This window comes from Gymnoscopelus microlampas (assembly GCF_963454915.1).
Source record: "Gymnoscopelus microlampas genome assembly, chromosome: 10".
Lineage (NCBI taxonomy): Eukaryota > Metazoa > Chordata > Actinopteri > Myctophiformes > Myctophidae > Gymnoscopelus > Gymnoscopelus microlampas.
This window is the reverse complement of record NC_139947.1, coordinates 36,631,535-36,650,840: the sequence shown is the minus strand read 5'-3', so window position 1 is coordinate 36,650,840 and position 19,306 is coordinate 36,631,535. Positions and strand designations below refer to the sequence as shown.

Genomic DNA, 19,306 nt, shown 5'->3' with positions numbered 1-19,306 from the left:
TCGAGTTATAGTGGAACAACCCATTTTGTTCAGAACTTTCACTTTTCTTTCTGGTGGTGCTTGCCCCCCCCCCCCCCCCCCCCCACATCCCCCCCCCCCCCTCCCCTTGCCATCTGTAACCGTTCTTTGTCAAAGTACTGTAACTGCCCCTCGGTATCGCTCTCTCTCCAACCCAGTTCAAACGGGAGAATTACACGGCCTTAACAACAGGCGCCGCTCAAAAGCAAATTTCATGCAGTGATTTTATCTGCTCTGTAAAAGCAGAAATATGAGAACTACCCACACAGAGCAGCACCTGACACACAAACCCTGAGTTCCATTCACTCCTCCCCCTCTGATCCCTACCCCCCCCCCCCCCTCCTCTCCTCCACCCCCCTCTTCATGCCATTGCCCTTGTTTGTCTTTCCCTTTCCCCTGGGCTCGCCGTTTCCTGTAGGGTTGGGCAGCCTCATGTGAGCCATATCTTCCAGACAGCTGTAAAATAGCAGACCTCTCCCTTACTGCATGTTACTCTCTCTCTCTCTCTCTGTCTCTCTCTCTCTCTCTCTCCTCCTTTTCTCTCCCACTCTCTCCTCCTTTCTCCCACTCTCCTCCCCTCTCACAAAAGTCTCTTTCTGCTGTTCTGGTTCTCATCACCAGGCTCCAGTATTCAATTAAGCCAGCCCAAATCATTCATCTCCACCCAACTTGTTTTGATGTGTTTCACTGAAGATCTGAGAAGCGCAGCTCGCATGACGCTGTTGTTTGACGTCTGACTAGATGTTGCCCACATCACAGTTTTCAGACAACATTCACACTCACGAGCAACATGGCGAGGCATTTACAGTGCAGAATCTAAACAGCATGGTGTTGTGGAGAGGCCACTTGAATGAAGATTAGCGCTTTAATCTTCATTCAAATGCCCTTTCAATAGACTTTCAATAGAGAATAACACTAGGGTTGGACTCCAACTTGATTTTTATCCCATGAATAGACCTCCACCCAACGTAATTTGTACAATATCGCGATAATGCCAATTTTCTGTGACTAGTAACAGCTAGTTATAAGAAGGCTAAACTTTTAGTTTGGGATAATAGGCTACTCTCCTCTATGTCTTCTTGTCTGCTTTATGACATGCTACATTATTCAAACCTTAACCATTCAAATATGACGGGCTTTGACCATGCTGTAGGCTTAGTAGGCTATATGTTAACTCAATTCCGTCCTGCACAATCAAAAGTTACATGTTTTATCGACAAACTACATCATACACACATTTTGTAATATCAAACATTTGCCTTGTTCTTGTTTACATGTATTATGTATTATTTGTAAATTAAAATGCCTAAAAAGAACCAAAAAAAACATGTGTTCTTAATGTCATGACCACGTGACCACATAGTTGTAATTTGATATTACGTGATCATTTTGATATATTTTCTCACACAGTGCTCGATATCGGAATATCCATTATCGGCCCAAGCCCTAAAAAGAGCAATAATGTACATGACAGAAAGCGTGAAAATAGCGTGAGAGGGGGGAGACTAAACGTTTTCAGTGCCCAGTTGTTGGAAAGTCTGAGCTTAGCTGTACCAAACTGAGAAGACTTAGTTTGCAGCCCAAACGCTTGTTGATTTTTCCATAAGGCCACTCACTGATGGCACTTACGACATACTTTGTGGATGAAAAATGTGTTCAAAGGGGGGAAAAAATACTTTCTCTGGGTTTGGCTTTAGCAGCGGTGCGTATTGCAAATGTGTAATGAAATATTCCTAAAACAATGTCATAGGTTGATTGATTCCTTTCTTTACCCACATTTCAAATCCTACATACATCGTTTCATTTATTCAACCATCCATTTTAGGGATGCACAAATAGATATTTTGGGCCGATATCCAATTAAATGCATGGTCAATTCGATCAATACCGGTCAGATACCGCAATACTGGTATTCATTAACTGCATGTGATTCTGGATGCAGATGCAGACTTCTTAAAAAAATTCATTTTTATCACCTGATTCAGGCCTGCTAATGCACATATTAGTTCAAACTACTTAAATGTAGTAAAGATGTCATTTTTATTTTTATTGTTACAACTGTTTTGCTTTTATTTGTTCCACAGGCCATCTGTGAATCATCACAGATGTCTTTTTCAGCTTCACATTTAAACATAAATATTCTGAAATAAAATCTAGTCTAGTCTAGAAATGTCTGGATTTTGCAGATACCGATTTTACCGATATTGCATTTTTAAATAAATGCCGGCCAATACCAGTATGCAGTTTAAGCCTTGAAGAAAAGAATGTGAGTTTGTTGCCTTAACTTATACATAACTAATGCTTTGTACAATCAAAAGACAGCGTATTAAATGTTTTTTGTGCTCTGGACTATTAGGTGCTCTGTAAATGGTGTGTGTGCATGTGCGCGTGCGTGTGCTGTAGGTGTTTATGAATGCCTGTGTGAATGAATCTATCAGCGTAGGAAAGGATGAGGGTTTTTGTCAGGTTGTCTTGACATTCTTTAAGATGATTAACTGTATGTTCTTCCTTTCTTTTAAAAAATATTAGGGAACCACCCTTACTTTGTAAGTAAGTGACTTTGCAAGTAACTGTGAATCCCCAACGCATTTATTAGTCCGTCACTGTCTGTGTTCTACACTTTTACGCCAGGGATCTATAAGGGATGTCGATGGACTCAGGCCAAAAACAAGGTTTATCGAGGGGGGAAAAAAAACCTCAACACACAAAATAACAGGTGCAAGTAATATATTAGTGGATGGGTATTTAGAGTGATATAAAAATGGATTTACGAACCGGGACCTGAGTGGTGCCAAAACAATAGTAAAAACCAAAAGATGGATGATTCCCTATCACTCCAAACCCCCCCCCCCTGATCTGCCCTGGTTCATTCATTCATGTCGCGGGACAGCCCAGGAGAGAGAATTATTGCAGAGGTTCGTGTGATTTGTTGTCGGTGCCACTTACGGCTGACAGAGCTTGACCAGATCCTGGTCTGTGGTTCCCGGATGGAGGCCGCGGATGTACAGGTTGGTTTTGCTCAGCTGCTCTCCCCCCATGCTGCTGCTGCATCCGCCGCCGTTGCTGCTGTTGTTGGTGGTGGGGTTGGTGGTGTTGGGGCTGGGAGGGGCCATGTGATGGCTGGACGGAGACACATAAGTCTGCTGCAGGACGAGAGAGGATTGAATGGCGTTAACCCTTTATTAAGACCTGAGGCCGAACAGTTTTTTGAAAAAATCCCCCCAAAAATATGTTTCACGATTTTTCCAAAATAGCAGATCTACGAGCTTGTATATCTGCTATTTTTGAATAGCCAAAGAAATCTAAAGTGACACAGATGCGTTCCAGGTCTTAATGGGTTAAGCCTAGTTCAGACCAAATATTTGCAACAAGATGAAAAAAAAAAAAACGTTTTCAAGTCCGATTTATACTTCCCCGTACGACAGTGTCACTCGCCGAAAATAGCAGATCTACAAATGGTTTAAAATTTGCTATTCGTGGCGCTTGACACTGTTGTACCACCAGCGTAAATAAATTAAGCATTAGAACGTTGCGGAGAAAATCCTAGTAGTTTACATTACCCTTTAGAGTTTGGATTGGCATATACTAAGCAAAATTGATTAATAATCATTCATTGGCAATATAAAAAATGTGTATGGATGATGGTATGTCTGCCTATCTATCAGATATAGTAGGTAGTTTGAACCAGGAGGGGTATGAGCCAGCCAGTTTCTCAGACCTCAGGGCCCAGTGTGGGTGACTCTTACCTACAGTCTTGTCAGGAGGAAATCAATCAGGAACCCAATTAGCCAGATCACCAGCTTCAGTGGCTGGTTAAGCTAAAGGCACGCTGTCCAATAGACTAGTGGGTCAGAGCCAACACGTCAATAGCAATTTAACTGCCTTATCTAACTTAAGTGCTTTCTAGAGATTCTACAGGCTCTCACTGTACCCTGGGTTACTAATGAGAGAGACAAACTATAGTATACAACCTCACCCAATCCCAAAACTATGAGGTCACACAAATACTCCCAAGCATTTTGCTGCCAACATTAATCAAACTGCAGTAGCCTCTGAGCGCGAGCCACCAGCAACAATTCAATCAAACCATCGAGCTATCGAGATATCGAGCTAAACCCTGCTTGGGAAGGAGAATCATTAACTGTTTGAGCAAATGGCTAGCTTAAGTCAATGTTCACTTTTAGTCTCCGCAAAAAAATAGAACGGAGGAACAACCGGCGGTTCCCAAGGAAGGCATCGAATGGAAGAGCAAAAAGTAATTATCTTTCCTCAGATAAAAAACCCTGCATACACAAGTATGTCCAAAGTTTCAATTTCCAAGCCTACCTCCACTTGTCAGCTAAAGCTGGCACTGCTGTTGTCTCCTGCTCAATGCTGCTGGAAGAGGAGGAACTGTTTGATTAGTCAGGGTCACCAGTCCATGCCTCAGGGAACAATGAGATGGCTTGTTGGACACCACAAGGTCACCAAGTGGGCCGCTGGCTTATTAACAAGGCAGGGATTTGCCAAAAGATGGATGGAGGAATCAAGCTAATTATGCCCTCTGGCCTATTTTACTTATTTAATGTGTTCTTCTACCTGCAGCAGTCAGTTATTCCAAGTTAGACCACTGTTAAGTGTGCAACAGTATAAAATAATAAAAGTCTGCTGCACAACAGCTTTGCTCCTCAGTATTTCAGTTTACTTAAAATACATACATCACAGGGTACTCGACGTTCCGGCCACAGTTGGCCTTCACACCTGATGACGTCGTGTACCCTGTAATGTTTGTGTTTTAAGTAAACGGAAACACTGAGGAGCAAAGCTGTTGCGCAGACTTTAATTCTTAAATACTGTCATTTTGTGGCCAGCACCAGCAATGAACTGGATGTGCGCAACCCACTTGTTTTGAACTAACAACAGAAAAATGGACCATATAGCTAGGTTGTTGACATTAATCGTTGTATGTTATATAGAGCAACATCCTCTTCAAAAGAGTGATCATAACAAGTCGCGACAGCAATCCGTCCTCATGTTCTTTGACCGGCCATTCTGATTCTATCTGTTCTGCATCCCTGCTAGGCAGCTGCCGCCCGATGGTCTCCCACCAAATGTTTTTTGATGAACAACAACGTCACAACATAACACAATCTCCTTCATCAGACTCAGGGAGAGCCCGGTCAACCATAGTTCCATTTGTCACCGTGACTGTCATGGAGCTCATTCATGTTGGCCCGTGCCTCCTCTAATCTCTCTCCCTCCTTTAGCATCAATAGTACATTGTTAGTTTTTCCACAATCACAGTCCCTTCCTGTGCCTTTGCCTTCGCCTTTTTGCTTGCAGACGGCCTGCTGCACGGCCCTATCGGGAGGGAGGGATGCACCTGCAAGAGGCCTGCAGAGATAGGATCTGGCCGAGGAGACGAGGTCCGGGGCCAGGGCCCGGGCCTGGCTTATTGAGGCCTGTCTAATTGGGATCTGAGCTTGTTAGCAGAAAGCGCTAATCCCTCTCATGTGCTCTCTAGTCAGAAGGCAGTGTCTCATTAAGGCCACTCTGCTTCGGCTCCTTCTGAGAAGAGGATGGCAGGGAATCAGATCCACACACCTTCCTTCCTCCCCCCCCCCCTCTCCCCCCCCCCCCCCCCCCCCATCTGCCCCAGTGCCCAGCTGCCAGCTCCAGGTGTTTTTGCCGCACATGCAGGGAGGCCCGACTGTGCCAGCGCAGTAACGCTGACACGTACGCATGCAGAACACACACACACACACACTCGCGCACGCACACACATGCACGCACGCACAAACTCGCACGCACACGCATGCACACACACACACACACACACACACACACACACACACACACACACAGACACAGAAGCACACGCACACACAGACACACACACACACAAGCGCACGGGAGCGCGCGGACACACACACAGACACACTTATTGTGCACTTACAGTACAGCGTCAGTGCACGTGAACACAGAGACACACACACACACACACACACACACACACACACACACACACACACACACACACACACACACACACAGCCACACAGCCACACAAGCACATAAAGCAGATTAAGTGCAGCTATATAAATGCTATTCATTATGAATGCCGTTTTCCCCAATCTGCCGTGATCTAGTGTGTTAAGACTCTAACACACGACGAGTAAAATTACGAATTCCTGCCTTTTTGAGAGGCCGATGGGCCTGAGAGATTGCCAAAGAGTTTCAATGTGTGCGGTGAATGCTAAGCCTTTCATTTGCCTCTGTGCATGATTGGGAATCACAAGTCTCATATTACTGTCTCTGAGATCGCATCAATAAGGCTCACCCCCAGTCAGTCAGTCAGTCAGTCAGTCAGTCAGTCGGTCGGTGCCCTGAGCCTGACCCACCGGCATCTAATTCATGTCGACCCTGTTTCTCATCCTTCGGTTAACAATTGCCTACATGTTTGCTCACACCACTCCTTACGTGCAGAACACAATGCAGTGTCTGAGCATTCTTTACATTCCCAATGTAATAAAAAAGAGATTGTGTTTGTCTCCTGGGAGGGGAGGGGGGGGGGGGTGTAGTCAGAGACATGTAAACCGCATTCCTTAAATTAAAGCGTCACAAACTTCTAAGAAGCTGATTCAGAGGTCGGTCCTGACACATAATATGGGAAATCCTTCGCGTCTCAAGTGCATTACACATCAACCAACAATCTACGTGTAAAATGACATCTACATGGCATTATGATGAATTAGTGATTACTACATCCTGACTGCTTGAGACCTCGCTTATTGTTAAAAGGCTTTCTGATCACTGTGAGCAGAGGCTGTTAAGTCTAGTCTAGTATACCGGTTTCACATCCTTGTTGCTATCACCGTGAATGTTGCTGGCAAAAGGATCGAGTCTTTGTCTTGCTTTTTTTCAGCTGTATGCGTACAGTATGTCACTGTTTTTTTCAACGCTGCCCGGGTTCGGGGACCACCAGGGTCCACAACATGGTTTGTAACTCTCAGAGTTAAATTAAACACTGAGGATTTTACAGTGTAGATTGGGGTCGCAAAGATTTTTTTTTTAACCCATTAAGACCGGGAACGCATCTGTGTGTCATTTTTAGATTTATTTGGCTATTCAAAAATAGCAGATATACAAGCTCATAGCGCGGCACCGAGTGCCGCGCTATGAGCTTGTAGATCTGCTATTTTTGAAAAATCATGAAAATTCGTGGCAAAATCTTGGATTATATATTTTTTTAAGCGAACATTTGTGAAACATTTAGTTCCAGAAGCAAAGATTTGAGTTACAAACGTCCGCCAAAAAAAAAGAGGAAAAAAAAGAAATATTTGCACAACTTTTCATGATTTGTCAACTCGGTGCTGCACTATGAGCTTGTATATCTGCTATTTTTGAATAGCCCAACGAAATATCGAAAAATGACACACAGATGCGTTCCCGGTCTTAAAGAGTTAAAGGGTTCTATTTGGATCCCCGGTGTGGGCCCCCTGACCATATGTTGAGAAACAGTGCAGTATGTGGTCCTCCACACACACCATGGTTTTAGAGAGAAAAGAAGTGTGCTCCAGGCAGCCGGCTGCTGAAGACAGATGATGTGATTACAGTAGGAGGGAGCAGAGGTGATCCCCGCCGGGAGCAGGTGACTCAAGGACTTTTTATTCCGAGAGGGAGAGAGAGAGAGAGAAGCGCTGAGCATTAACTGAAGCAGGATGTATGGCTTTGCTGCAGATAGCAGCCCAACAGGCAGCAGACAGACAGTCAAAGCCATCAATACGAGCTACAACTCCCTGACCGACTAAAGCTTTTTGCTCTGGCTACAAAGGTGCCATTTGCTTTTTTGTAAAAGCAACACTGGCTGTGTTTAGTATAGGCTACAGTTGTACTCACAAAATGTATGTGTCATGTCGTTCATTCATCCTTGATTCGCTCAGATATTAGTACTGGGAAACCATAATTCAACCATATATTGCTAATATGCAGTAATCAGACAGTAAAGTAATGGTATTTTACCAATAACATAATAGAGGTAACAGTTTTTTAAACAGAAAACAATGTTTTTCTCATCCTTTCTTTGCGCAGTCTAAAACGACATGAAGTCATCGATATTGTATTATTAGCTGCTGCGCTATAACTTGTCCCGAATGTCTAAAATGTTTTGTTTCAAATAATGATAATTAAAAGAAAGTGATGGCAAAAATAAAACAGCATGATGTCTTGCTAACAAAACTGACAAAGAGAAACTCAATACTATAGATAATACCACACTATGGCCTAAAATGTGCCAAAGATTTAATGCATAATATTATAGTTATACAGTTTAAACCACAAATCAGTTTTTAATGAAATACTGTCTTAATGAAAGGCTTAAATGTTGAGTCCTACCTGCTGCTTGGTAAAAGTAAACTTAACAGGTACCGTAGAAAAGATCATGTTTTTACAGACACAATCACTTTTACAGCACTGTGTTTTCTTCTACAGTACACCAAAAAAAAAACAGCATGAGGTGTTAAGAAATAATAAATTAAAAAAAGAATTTAAGTGACAAAAATCCTCCAACAGCCTGCGACTAACAGGTGAGATTTCTTCTCTTTCGCCCCTTCTTCTTCTCAGTCAATCCAGTTCCACTTTATAAAAAAAAACACACGACACGAAAATCCATATAAAAGTCTTACGAGTGTCTGTTTTCAGTTGGCATAGAGAACACACACTGAAAGGAGGGTAAACTATATGAATTTAGCACCCAAAGTTTTAAGTAAAAAAAGGGGATTCACCCGTTTAAGAGGAATGATCAGGCTCCCTTGTCCATGTGAACTGAACCACTGACAGCCAAGAGAAATCAAGGTATGTGAAACACAGAGGGAGGAAAGAGGAATGTGGGGGGTAGAGGGGGGGTTAATCGAAAGCAGAAGAAAGCAGGGGGGAGAAAAAAATCTCTTAATCCTTTTCTTTTCCCCACCCTTTTTCATGTAGTAAAAGACACAGACCAGAGGTTACCACTTGACGTTGGGATTTACAAGGTTTCCCCTCTGTGTGACTTTCGGAGCTCTCTAACAATGTGAAATAAAGCTGTTTCTTTTCATGCTTTCTTTCTTTCTTTCTTCTTTTCTTTTTTTTAAGTAAAAAGCCTTGAGTTAGCAAAAGCCAGGGAGTGCTTTTTAGTTTTTGTTTTTAATTAGCAGTTAGCACATTGTCTTGAATGTAGAATTCCAGGAATTCCAGGTCATTAATCTGAGAAATCTGAATTCCTGCCAACTGTGAGGCGGGGAAGGGAATAACATTGGGGAAGGAAGAGGAAGGTGTTGGATTTCAGCTTTGTTAAAACAATATTCAAGAAACGGTGTTCTCAATCAGAGAGAGAGGCATCATTTGGCCATTCAATGCATGCATATTAATGCACATGTAGACCAACCCATCAACCCATCAATACAAAACATACAACATAGAAAAATGCCGATACAAAACATAAAAAGGACAACAATCCTGTATTCATTCAACTAAATTATTATTACTTTTTTTGTAGATAGATACTGGGGCATACAAGAGAGATAACCCACAACACTAATTGTAATGCCAATTATGAGGTCCACACGCCACACCATCATTGCCTAATGTTCTCTATTTGTTTCAGCATCCATACAATCATTTACTGAAAACTCACAGCTGAAATAGGCTAACATTGTTGCAACATTAATTATTCATCATTAGAGCAAGCAAGGTAATACATTTGAAACTAGTCTTTGTTTTGTTTGTGTGTACAGTTGTCATTGCTCGTCCTAACTGATGTACAAGTTTCATGTTTTATAACATACATTAGACTTATTGTATATGTATCTGGAACTGTTTCCCTTGCAGCCTTTTTTTTCCTGCCATGCAAACGTTTTGGGTCATCATTAGTAGGACTCAAGGGGTGGGGCATATCTCTACGCGTAAAAGAGAGAGAAAAAAAAACTTTGCTAACTTGTCGATTATTCAATGAAACATATGCGCAAACAGTCGATAAAGCACCAACGAAATCAACATACATTTACATTCATCACAACCAGGCTTTTATTGCTTGATCATCAGAATCTTTCGGGCATCTACACACACATTTTTGCAAGCTTATACTATGTTTATGGATAGGAAGAGAGAAGAGAACAGCGACCGTATCGAAACAAACGAAAGCTACTATGTATGGGCCACATTGTATCAAGCGCTCGTGTTACAATGTTGTTACAATGTTACTACAATGTAACCATGACGGTATAATCGACTGTTAACACTTTAATGTAGTAACAAGCGAGTAGAGTTTATATGTGTTGCTGCCTGTGATCCTACTTTTCAAGGACACTGCAGCTTATCGCCGAGCAACCAACCTAAAGACTGGAGATCAGACAACACACAACACAAACACATCGAACCCCGACTCTTTCAGAGATCTGGTGAAAACGTCAACATATCGCTTTACCTTCTTGTAGTTTCTGCTGGTGTAGCCGTTGTATGGGTTGATGGCTGTCCTTGGCGGCACAGAGAGCAGCATTTTTACAGCACTGTGTCCTGTATGGAGCGGAGAGGAGATCACAGCCAAGGCAGTCAGCTGACGTCAGCTCTGGAATAGTGCTGGTGATTGGAGTCGCTCTCCTCTCCAGCACTATGTCTATGTGTGCGATAAAGAGCGCGCCAAGCTAAAAAGCACTGATCAGTGATGGAAGAACTACTAAGCACTCACATGTTTTACTCAAGTAAAAGTATCAATGCCGCAATCAATGTAGAAATACTCTGTTACAAGGAAAAGTTCGGAATTCAAAAATGTACTTGAGTAAAAGTACAAAAGTGTTGGCATCAAAATACTGTATTCACCAAAGGTAAAAGTACTCATTACACGCAGAAGGTCCCATTTCACAAGTTTTCAAATGTGTAAAATAATGTATAAAAATCCTTTGAAAATAGCAGATCTACAAGCTCACATGGTGAGCTTATAGATCTGCTATTTTCAAATGGCCGAAATGTATTTAGGGCTGAAGTGGTTAATGTATGTTTGGTAATAATAATCAAAATCTACAAAGTATCTATCTAGTAACTTGAGTTTTCAAATAATTGTAGTGGAGTAAAAGTATAATATTTTCCTCTGAGATGTAGGAGTAGAAGTAAAAGTACTGAAAATTGGAAATGTACTTAGTTACATTACACCACTGAAAGCACTGCTTCTCAAACATTGCCATGTCAAGGACCCCAAGATTGATTTTGTTGTATTTGGTCGTGGGCCCTCATCTGAAAATATTTTGTCCCGGGAGGGGTTTAGATTTTTTCTAGAAACAAATCTTCTATGCCGGTATAAGAGTGTTGTTATCATTGTTTTTTGAAAACATCAGATCTACCACCAGCCCATGGCCCTTTGAGATGCAACACATTTATGAGCTTGTAGATCGTCTATTTTTGAATAGCCTAAAGAAGAATATTGTGTTAAAGTGGTTAAACTTCCTCATTTTGTTGGAGACCCCCTGCTCAAGTACACCTTAGGGTCCCCAGAGACTTCACTTTGAAAACTATGTGTACTAAAGCATTATTGATGAGTGATGTCAGATATATACCTATATATCTAGATCCATATAGATCTAAATAATAGACCTACAGATCTGACATCAATACAATGCTACATTTTATTTGGCAATGTTATTCCTGTTCAATATCAGCTGATAAACTATATCCTTTATTATTTCAGTATTTTGTGTTGTGTTGTGTTGTGTTGTGTTGTGTTGTGTTGTGTTGTGTATATTATGTTAATAATTATCTGTGTGGAGTCAGTGGCTGGCTGCACTTCTTTGCTGTCAGCTATTTTAAATGTTGTTGATTTCTGGATCTGACCTGAAATTCAAAAGGACAATTGTGCATTGGAGAATAATGCCAAACACGATCCCACAAAATTCTTCATTTTCAATGACCATGAGGCCTTTGGATGCCTCTCTCTCATATGAAAGTGTTTGTATAATCAACCGAAGTCGCTTGGCAACTAAGTCCCCCGACCCCTTAGCTTTGGTTTGTGTGTACCCAGACTGATTAGCCCTCAAGTGTGTAGAAATCATATGCGAGTGTTCACTCAGCCATATAGTGTACTGTGTATTGTCCAACCTGTATCATTTGCATAATACAGCTATAAATAGTTATCAAAAATCAGCACCGCGCAGACAGACAGGAAGAAGACAGGCCAGTATTCTCATGTTGATCTATCATCGTGCACAGGGGATTTCATCCTGATTTCATCATTACCGTCTAGTCAGACAGTTGGGAGCAGCTCAACAGAATTCATAATCTCTTGCTCTCTCTCTCTCCCTCTCTCCAGTTTATAAAGGCCTTTAGATGCTCTTATCCAGAGCGATGTCCAAGGCCGAGATCAAAGTAAGCAGAGTAAGCATAAACCCTATAGTCAACCAACAACAGAGTAAATAGTCACACAAGTATTAGAGTGCAGAGGAAACAATGTTGTGCCTCTAAAAAAATCATGTTTCTTACTGTGTATGTGTATACTCCACATACACACACACACACACACACACACGCGCACGCACGCACGCACACGCGCGCGCGCGTACACACGCGCGTACACGCACTCACACGTACACGCATGCACACACGCACACACACACACACACACACACACACACACACACACACACACACACACACACACACACACACACACACACACACACACACACGTGTGTGCGCGGGCACGTCGACATACTCTCTTTTCCCACACATATACAATTCACAGTGTTCAAGACAATGTTTTGGTTGCATTTGCATAAAACGTTCTTTCTCTCAGTTGCCACGCAGCCAATTAACGACACTTTCTTTTACTAGACTCTACTTTCATATTTAGGTCACCCAGAGCCATTTTTTTGGGTCCTCTTGTGCAGATCTACAGTATATGTGATGTTTTCATATGAGGAGTATATACATCAGTGTTCTGCCCAGATGGGCTGTGGGCTTCACTCAGCTCCAGGGCAGTTTGGAGAGTGTCAGAGCCAGCCAGCCCACAGTGTGAGTTCACCAGCCAGGGGAAAAGCGGGGCCTACTTTATTAACTGTGGTCGGCTATGTAGGCTACTTAGTTTGCTCTCCCCCCCCCCTGTTCACCAAATTTATGTGCCAAAAGCAGATCTACAAGCTCAAAAACACGTGCCAGAAAAGGGTATGCTAGGGTTTAAGCGGTGAACCACTTTCAACCTGGTGTCCCTATTTCGGGCATGTCGTTTCAAAAATATCGACAATAGCAGATGTACAAGCTCGCTGTGAGCTTGTGGATGGGATATTTTCGCTATTCATTAATTTGTACGACAACAGTGGCTCAGGAGGTAGAGCGGCCACTCGGGAATCCCCCGGCTCCCCCTGGGATTAGTGTCGAAGTGTCCTTGAGCAAGACACTTAACCCCTAACTGCTGCTGATGAGTGGGTTGGTGCCTACCGCGCCCTTGCATGCTGTACAATACATGCTTTCCTCTGTGGTTGGTGTGTGCGAATCGGTCAATGTGAAGCACAAGTGCTTTGGATAAAGGCACGATATAAGTGCACCTTTTATTTTCTTCACCTGCATATGATGCTAACGTTTCAATATTTCAACATGTACACACCTGCGTATGACGCTGACATCCTAAATATCGTGTATATATCTGCTTTCACGTACGCTATCTGCATATATGTTTATATCTCTATCTTTATTTTTCCTATTTAACCTGTTTTCTAATCTTCCTTTTGCTCTCACTCTACCTCCATCCTCTCTCTTCTCACGGAATACTACAAAACGATGGAAAAAGGAATTTCGCCCACTATTTTACACCTGATGTGACAAATGAAACTGATTATTTGTATCATTTATATAGGGCCTAAGTGGTTAATGGGAGCATGTGGAGTTGCATATACTCAACACAGATTTGTCCATTTGTAATGTCTCTAACATGTTTTTTCCCCCGGCCTTGTCTTGTCTGTATTGATCAGAGATGTCAGAGATGCTTGAGGAGGGTAACCAATATCATCAGGGACACCACCCACCCCTCTCACAGCCTGATCTCCCTTCTGCCGTCAGGGAAACGGTACAGAAGCATAAATGCCAGGACAGAGAGGATGAGGAATACTTTCTTTCCCCAGGCAATTAGATTCCTGAACTCAAATCCCCCTAGTAGATGAATGAATTTCATTCAGTTTTATTGTCAATAGCTTGTTTTTATCAGTGTATGCTTATTTTATAGTGTGAATTATTGGTTTTTAGGAGTTTTTATTCAGGTATAGGGTATGTTTCTGCACCGTTTGTTTTTTATTCTTTTATGAATTCTGCTGTCTCTGACTGGGAGAAACATAATTTCGTTTGTTTTTCTAGCACTGCTTGCAGATGGAAAACTAATGACAAATAAAGCAATCTTGAATCTTGAATCTTGATAGTTGCACTGTAGAGAGACAGTAAACCAGGAGAGAGGGGCATGCAGCAAAGTTCCACCTGGCCCCTGGAATCGAACCAGGGACCCGCCATCAGGCACCGCATAGCCAACGCGGCACCCGCCCCAGCCCACCAGGCATCAGCGGATCCAGTTTTTTACACTCTCAGACTTGAATTAATGTATGCTTATTAATACATGTGAGAAAATATGTGAGAATCCCAGTAGTCATTTAAATCAGAACGTCGTCGACACACAGTACATCATTGTTACATAATGATAGTTAAACTTGGTTATATAATTTAAAGATGTTTCAAAGGGGATGTGATATACTGTATGAAGCGATGTAACATTATAAATCTCTATTAACGCGGAGGGTTTTACTGTGCACATTTCATAGTAGAACTGCCTCTGTATCTCATTGGGTTAACCTGTTCTTCCTGCATTTAAATCTATGGATCCTGCACAAGAGTTATGGTGAAATTTATGTTTGACTGGGGCTTTTGCCAAAGGGTCATGTGGGGGAGGGGAGGGGAAGAGAGGGGAGGGGAAGGGATGGGAGGAGACGGGAGAGGAGGGGAGAAAAGAGGGGGGATGTAGGGAAGGAGAACAGTCTGCTGGTGCATGCTCCACATTCCTCAGGTGTTGTCAGCATAGCTTGCTCAGTAATTACCTTTCTGTGAAAACATGCACAAAGGCACACTTTACTTCCTATGTAGCTACCCGAGAGGTTGTTGCTCAGACAAGCCGTTTCGGATAGATGACAGAGACAAACGGATGCACCTTTTAGATAAAACGTGGCTTTGACAATTCATTTGTCCTGAGAGAAATGATCAAAATAAAACAACAAGTGCACCACAGTGGATTTTTTTGAAACAAATACACAGGCATTGTATTTGTTTCTGCATACAGTACCTGCTGCAGTACAACCACAGACGCAGAACATGGGTGTGTGAGCCAGGAGCTTGATTAATGGAGCAATCTATCTTCTCTCATGGCCGTGGGCAGGCTGGGTAATGGTATCCGAGCTGACTATTGCATACAACATACATACTGGTCTAGTCGTGTGATAGATAGGGATGTACAAGTGTTTGCATGGTGCTTGGCCTTGGCACGCGTTAACACGACGAGTGCATTGTAACGCGCATAAAGGGGATATTATGTGTCATCTCGAGATTGTGTGTCATGACATTTGCTAACGAGTTGTTGTGATTGTCCCCCATGCAGGTTGCCTCTCTCTCTCCCTGTTCATGTACCTAAAACAACATTATCTTTGTCACAGAAGAAGCAGGTTCTCCCTGTCTGGGAAAGTAGTGCCTCTGTAAAGATCCCCTTCTTGCTCCCTCCCTCCCCTCCCTCTCTCCCCTCCCTCTTCTACTACCCTGCTCTCTCTCTGCTCTGTCTCCTTGGCTGGCTCGCTAAAGCTGGGGGATTGTGTGCAGATGTGCCTGGAGAGAGGCCAGCCCCCTCTGCCCTGGGAGAACATGTGGTCTGGGAGTGTTTACGCTGGCACGCTCTCAAACTGTCTCCCACACAGCATGCTGGCGTCTGTCTCTCCTGGATGACAATACTGAACCCTCTTCCCACAAAGGGGGCATTCTCAGGTTGAGGTGATATACCAATTATCATGCTGATTTACAGTGTTGACTAATACAGCAATGTTAAAGTAGACTCAGTGACTCATCCGAAAGGATGTTCCGAAAGTCAGGCCAGCGTGAGGGCATTAACCACTTGAACCCTAGCGTATCGTGTTCGCCCCCTCTATTCTCGGGGTGAACGTTTGGCAAAAAAATAGTTGATCTACAAGCTCACTATTGTCATGATTTATGACTTCATCTGCTTGACCCAGCACACACATGTGCATCTACGTAAGCATATTGTTATCCGTGCTCTCCTAATGTTGGAATACAAACTATTTATATTTATTTCTCTCGACTCAACAGAAACTTTCACTCACCACCACCCTTACAGATGTGGACTCTTAGGCAGTGGTTCTCAAACTTTTTCATGTCAAGGACCCCCAAATTGACACTCATTAGCCCGCGGACCCCCATTTGAAAAGATATGCCAGGGACCCCCATAAGAGAAGATTTTTTACAGCTCTAGCAGTGATTCTCAACCATTTTAATTTCAAGGACCCCCAGTTTGACATGCATTAGGGCTACAGACTCCCATTTAATGGCATTTCTATCACTTGGACCGCAATTTATATTGTAAAATCTACGTATGTCAATTTAACTCTGAGAGTGTACAAATGGAACCAAATGGACCCGTTAGGGTCCATTTGGTTCCATTTGTACACTCTCAGAGTTACAGACCCATAAGGGTCCATTTGGTGCCTAATCTATCATTTAGCTGGGGACCCCCTGGAACTCCCTCAAGGACCCCTGGGGGTCCCCGGACCCCACTTTGAGAACCAATGCTCTTAGGGACCATATGTTGGTCAACTGAAATCACAACAACTATGTGTCGCGTTGTGAGCTTGTTGGCTACTTTCTGCAAAAGATATTTGGTGTAGAGGGGAAAAAAACTAGGGAGTATAGACCCTTGGGGTACTCCAGTCAATGAAGTATAACCTAGGGTTTAAGTGGTTAATGCAACATGCACTGAGAATGATTTGGATTGCAGGTAAACCTCCATCATACTGTCAACTGACGATGCAGTGAAGTGTTAGGATTGGGAGTCAGTGATGATAAGCTTGGACGCAAGAGATACCCAGATGCTTTGGACATGTTTTTTCCACAGATTCTGCACATACTTCACATTTTCCTCTGTGATTCTGGCTCGGAATAAACATGTGTATACTGAAGAGCCCTGAACCGTTTTTCTTTTTGGTCTACAGAGTGGAATGCACAGTTGTCGATAGTATATAAAATAATTTAAAGGCATCCATTTTGCACTTACATCACACTGGGGGTAGGATGTCCCACTCCCAAACCCCAAATGTGATGATGTAAGAGCAAAATGGCCTCTGTATGAATATGATCATGCACTGGCGATGATATAGTCCTTGAGTGGACTGAAACGTTTGCCTCACTCTGTACAGCCCTGGATCCTTAATGAAGACTTTAATATGCAACCAAGACCTATTTAGTCTGATTTCTTTATTCCTGTGTGCGAGTCCTTCTCTGCTCTTATGTGACTTTTTGCCTTGATTGCCTCACCAGTGAGATAGACCAGTGGTTCTCAAACCTTTTTGTGTCAAGGACCCCCAAATGAACACTAGCCTGTGCACCCCCATTTGAAAAGATAAGCCAGGGACCCCCCCATAAGAGAAGATTTTTTACGGCTCTAGCAGTGATTCTCAACCATTTTAATTTCAAGGACCCACAGTTTGACATGCATTAGGGCTACGGACCCCCATTTAATGGCATTTCTATCTCTGGGACCCCAATTCATATCGTAAAATCAATGTTAATTTCACCAAATGGAATGGAACCAAATGGACCCTAACGGGTCCATTTGGTTCCATTTGTACACTCTCAGAGTTACAGACCCGTAAGGGTCCATTTGGTTCCCATCCATCATTTAGCTGAGGACCCCCTGGAACCCCCTCAAGTACCCCTGGGGGTCCCCGGACCCCACTTTGAGAACCAATGAGATAGACAAATAAAGGACAGTTTTCTATGGCAGCAGCTCAACTTGAGCTAACCACTAAATAATTATGATCAGTACCATATAAACTGCAGGACAAATCTAGGTACTGTATTTACTGCTGCTTTCTTTGATATGTGTTTTAATGTGCTCTCTCCCAACATCATGCATTGACAACAGCATGCCATTGGTGTGGTTGTTGCCCCTATAGGGGCAACACAGTATAGTACTTAGGCGACTTTATTTCTTTGTTTCTTTATTAGATAAACTAAAGTTTGCCGCCTGCCTACTCCTCCCACAGTTTTGGCGGCACACAACCAACCATCTGGAATGACCTACAGCTTAAATTTAAGATCTGTTCTCCCATAACATACGGACAATTTAAAACCTTGATTGCAGGCCTACCCACAAGTGTCTGCAATTGCTTTTAAACTGCGTTGTATCACACGATAGGGAAATGCTGTTTATTTTGTTTCTGTTCTGTCTTGTTTTTGATGTGAATATTGATGTGAAAATGAAAATGAAATTGTACCGAAATTGTAACGTATCTCGACGACACTGCAAATGAGGGCAACCTCAATGTCTTTCGAGAATAAATAAAGGTTTCTAATGAAATGAAATGAAACACACACAAGTCATTATGTCAAATCGACCGGCTTCATCGGGAATTGCGTGCTTGCATTTTGCTAAGCAATATGTTATATAGTTTAATTTATATAAATGTAGTGTATATGTAGTGAATAAAAATGTCCCATTGACATAAATGGGAATAGGGTACAGCTCCCATACAAGATTTTTTCTCTCTGAAATCGTACAGGCTACAGTTACCATTTGGTAGAGAAGGTTCATAGTCCAGTGGCCTGTGCAGGAAAACATATTGTATATTTCCAAATAGTAACCTGGGCGTTTAATATGCAAAATCGATTTGGACCCCGGGCGTTTAAATGGAACCAGGCGGCTATTTGCAGCAGGCTTTTATTTATTTTTGCACTGGCCTGCACCGGGCCATTATTTGGTTACAGTTCCAATAAGGCTGAAGAAACTGCAAATAATACCCCCCCCTGCAAATAATAGCCCCGGCTTTTATTTGGGGGGAGGCCGTTTATTTGGACTGGCCGTTTAATACGCACAATGGTGTCAGACCCCGGGCGTTTAAAAGGAACCAGGCGGCTATTAGAGGTAGGGCTACTTTTTGGAAATCTTCGGTAATTACACCATTCGGCCTCGCGCTATAACAGCCCACATTACGTTTTGGCCGATAACTCTTGAACCATCTTGAATCCTCTTGAATCAAAG

The 19,306-nt window shown here is 42.7% G+C and overlaps 2 protein-coding genes across 6 annotated transcripts in view; both read right to left on the bottom strand.

Moving 5' to 3' along the window:
- rbms2b (RNA binding motif, single stranded interacting protein 2b) overlaps nucleotides 1–10,591 on the bottom strand; it is a 36,354-nt gene extending 25,763 nt beyond the window's left edge. For 3 of the 5 annotated variants that reach the window (XR_014601688.1, XM_084069522.1, XM_084069523.1), the window contains exons 1-2: nucleotides 10,457–10,591; nucleotides 2,965–3,161 (exon numbers count right to left, since the gene is read on the bottom strand). Coding sequence is in view for 4 of the 5 variants with exons in the window: in XM_084069522.1 (XP_083925648.1) it covers nucleotides 2,965–3,161; nucleotides 10,457–10,528 (269 nt within the window). In the remaining variant the exon portion in view is untranslated. Of the gene's footprint in view, nucleotides 1–2,964; nucleotides 3,162–7,542; nucleotides 8,248–8,391; nucleotides 8,780–10,456 lie in introns of those variants that run through there. The other 2 variants (XM_084069524.1, XM_084069525.1) reach the window with 2 other exon arrangements.
- Nucleotides 1–19,306, bottom strand: part of esyt1a (extended synaptotagmin-like protein 1a) — a 349,848-nt gene that overhangs the window by 12,792 nt on the left and 317,750 nt on the right. The window lies entirely within an intron of this gene.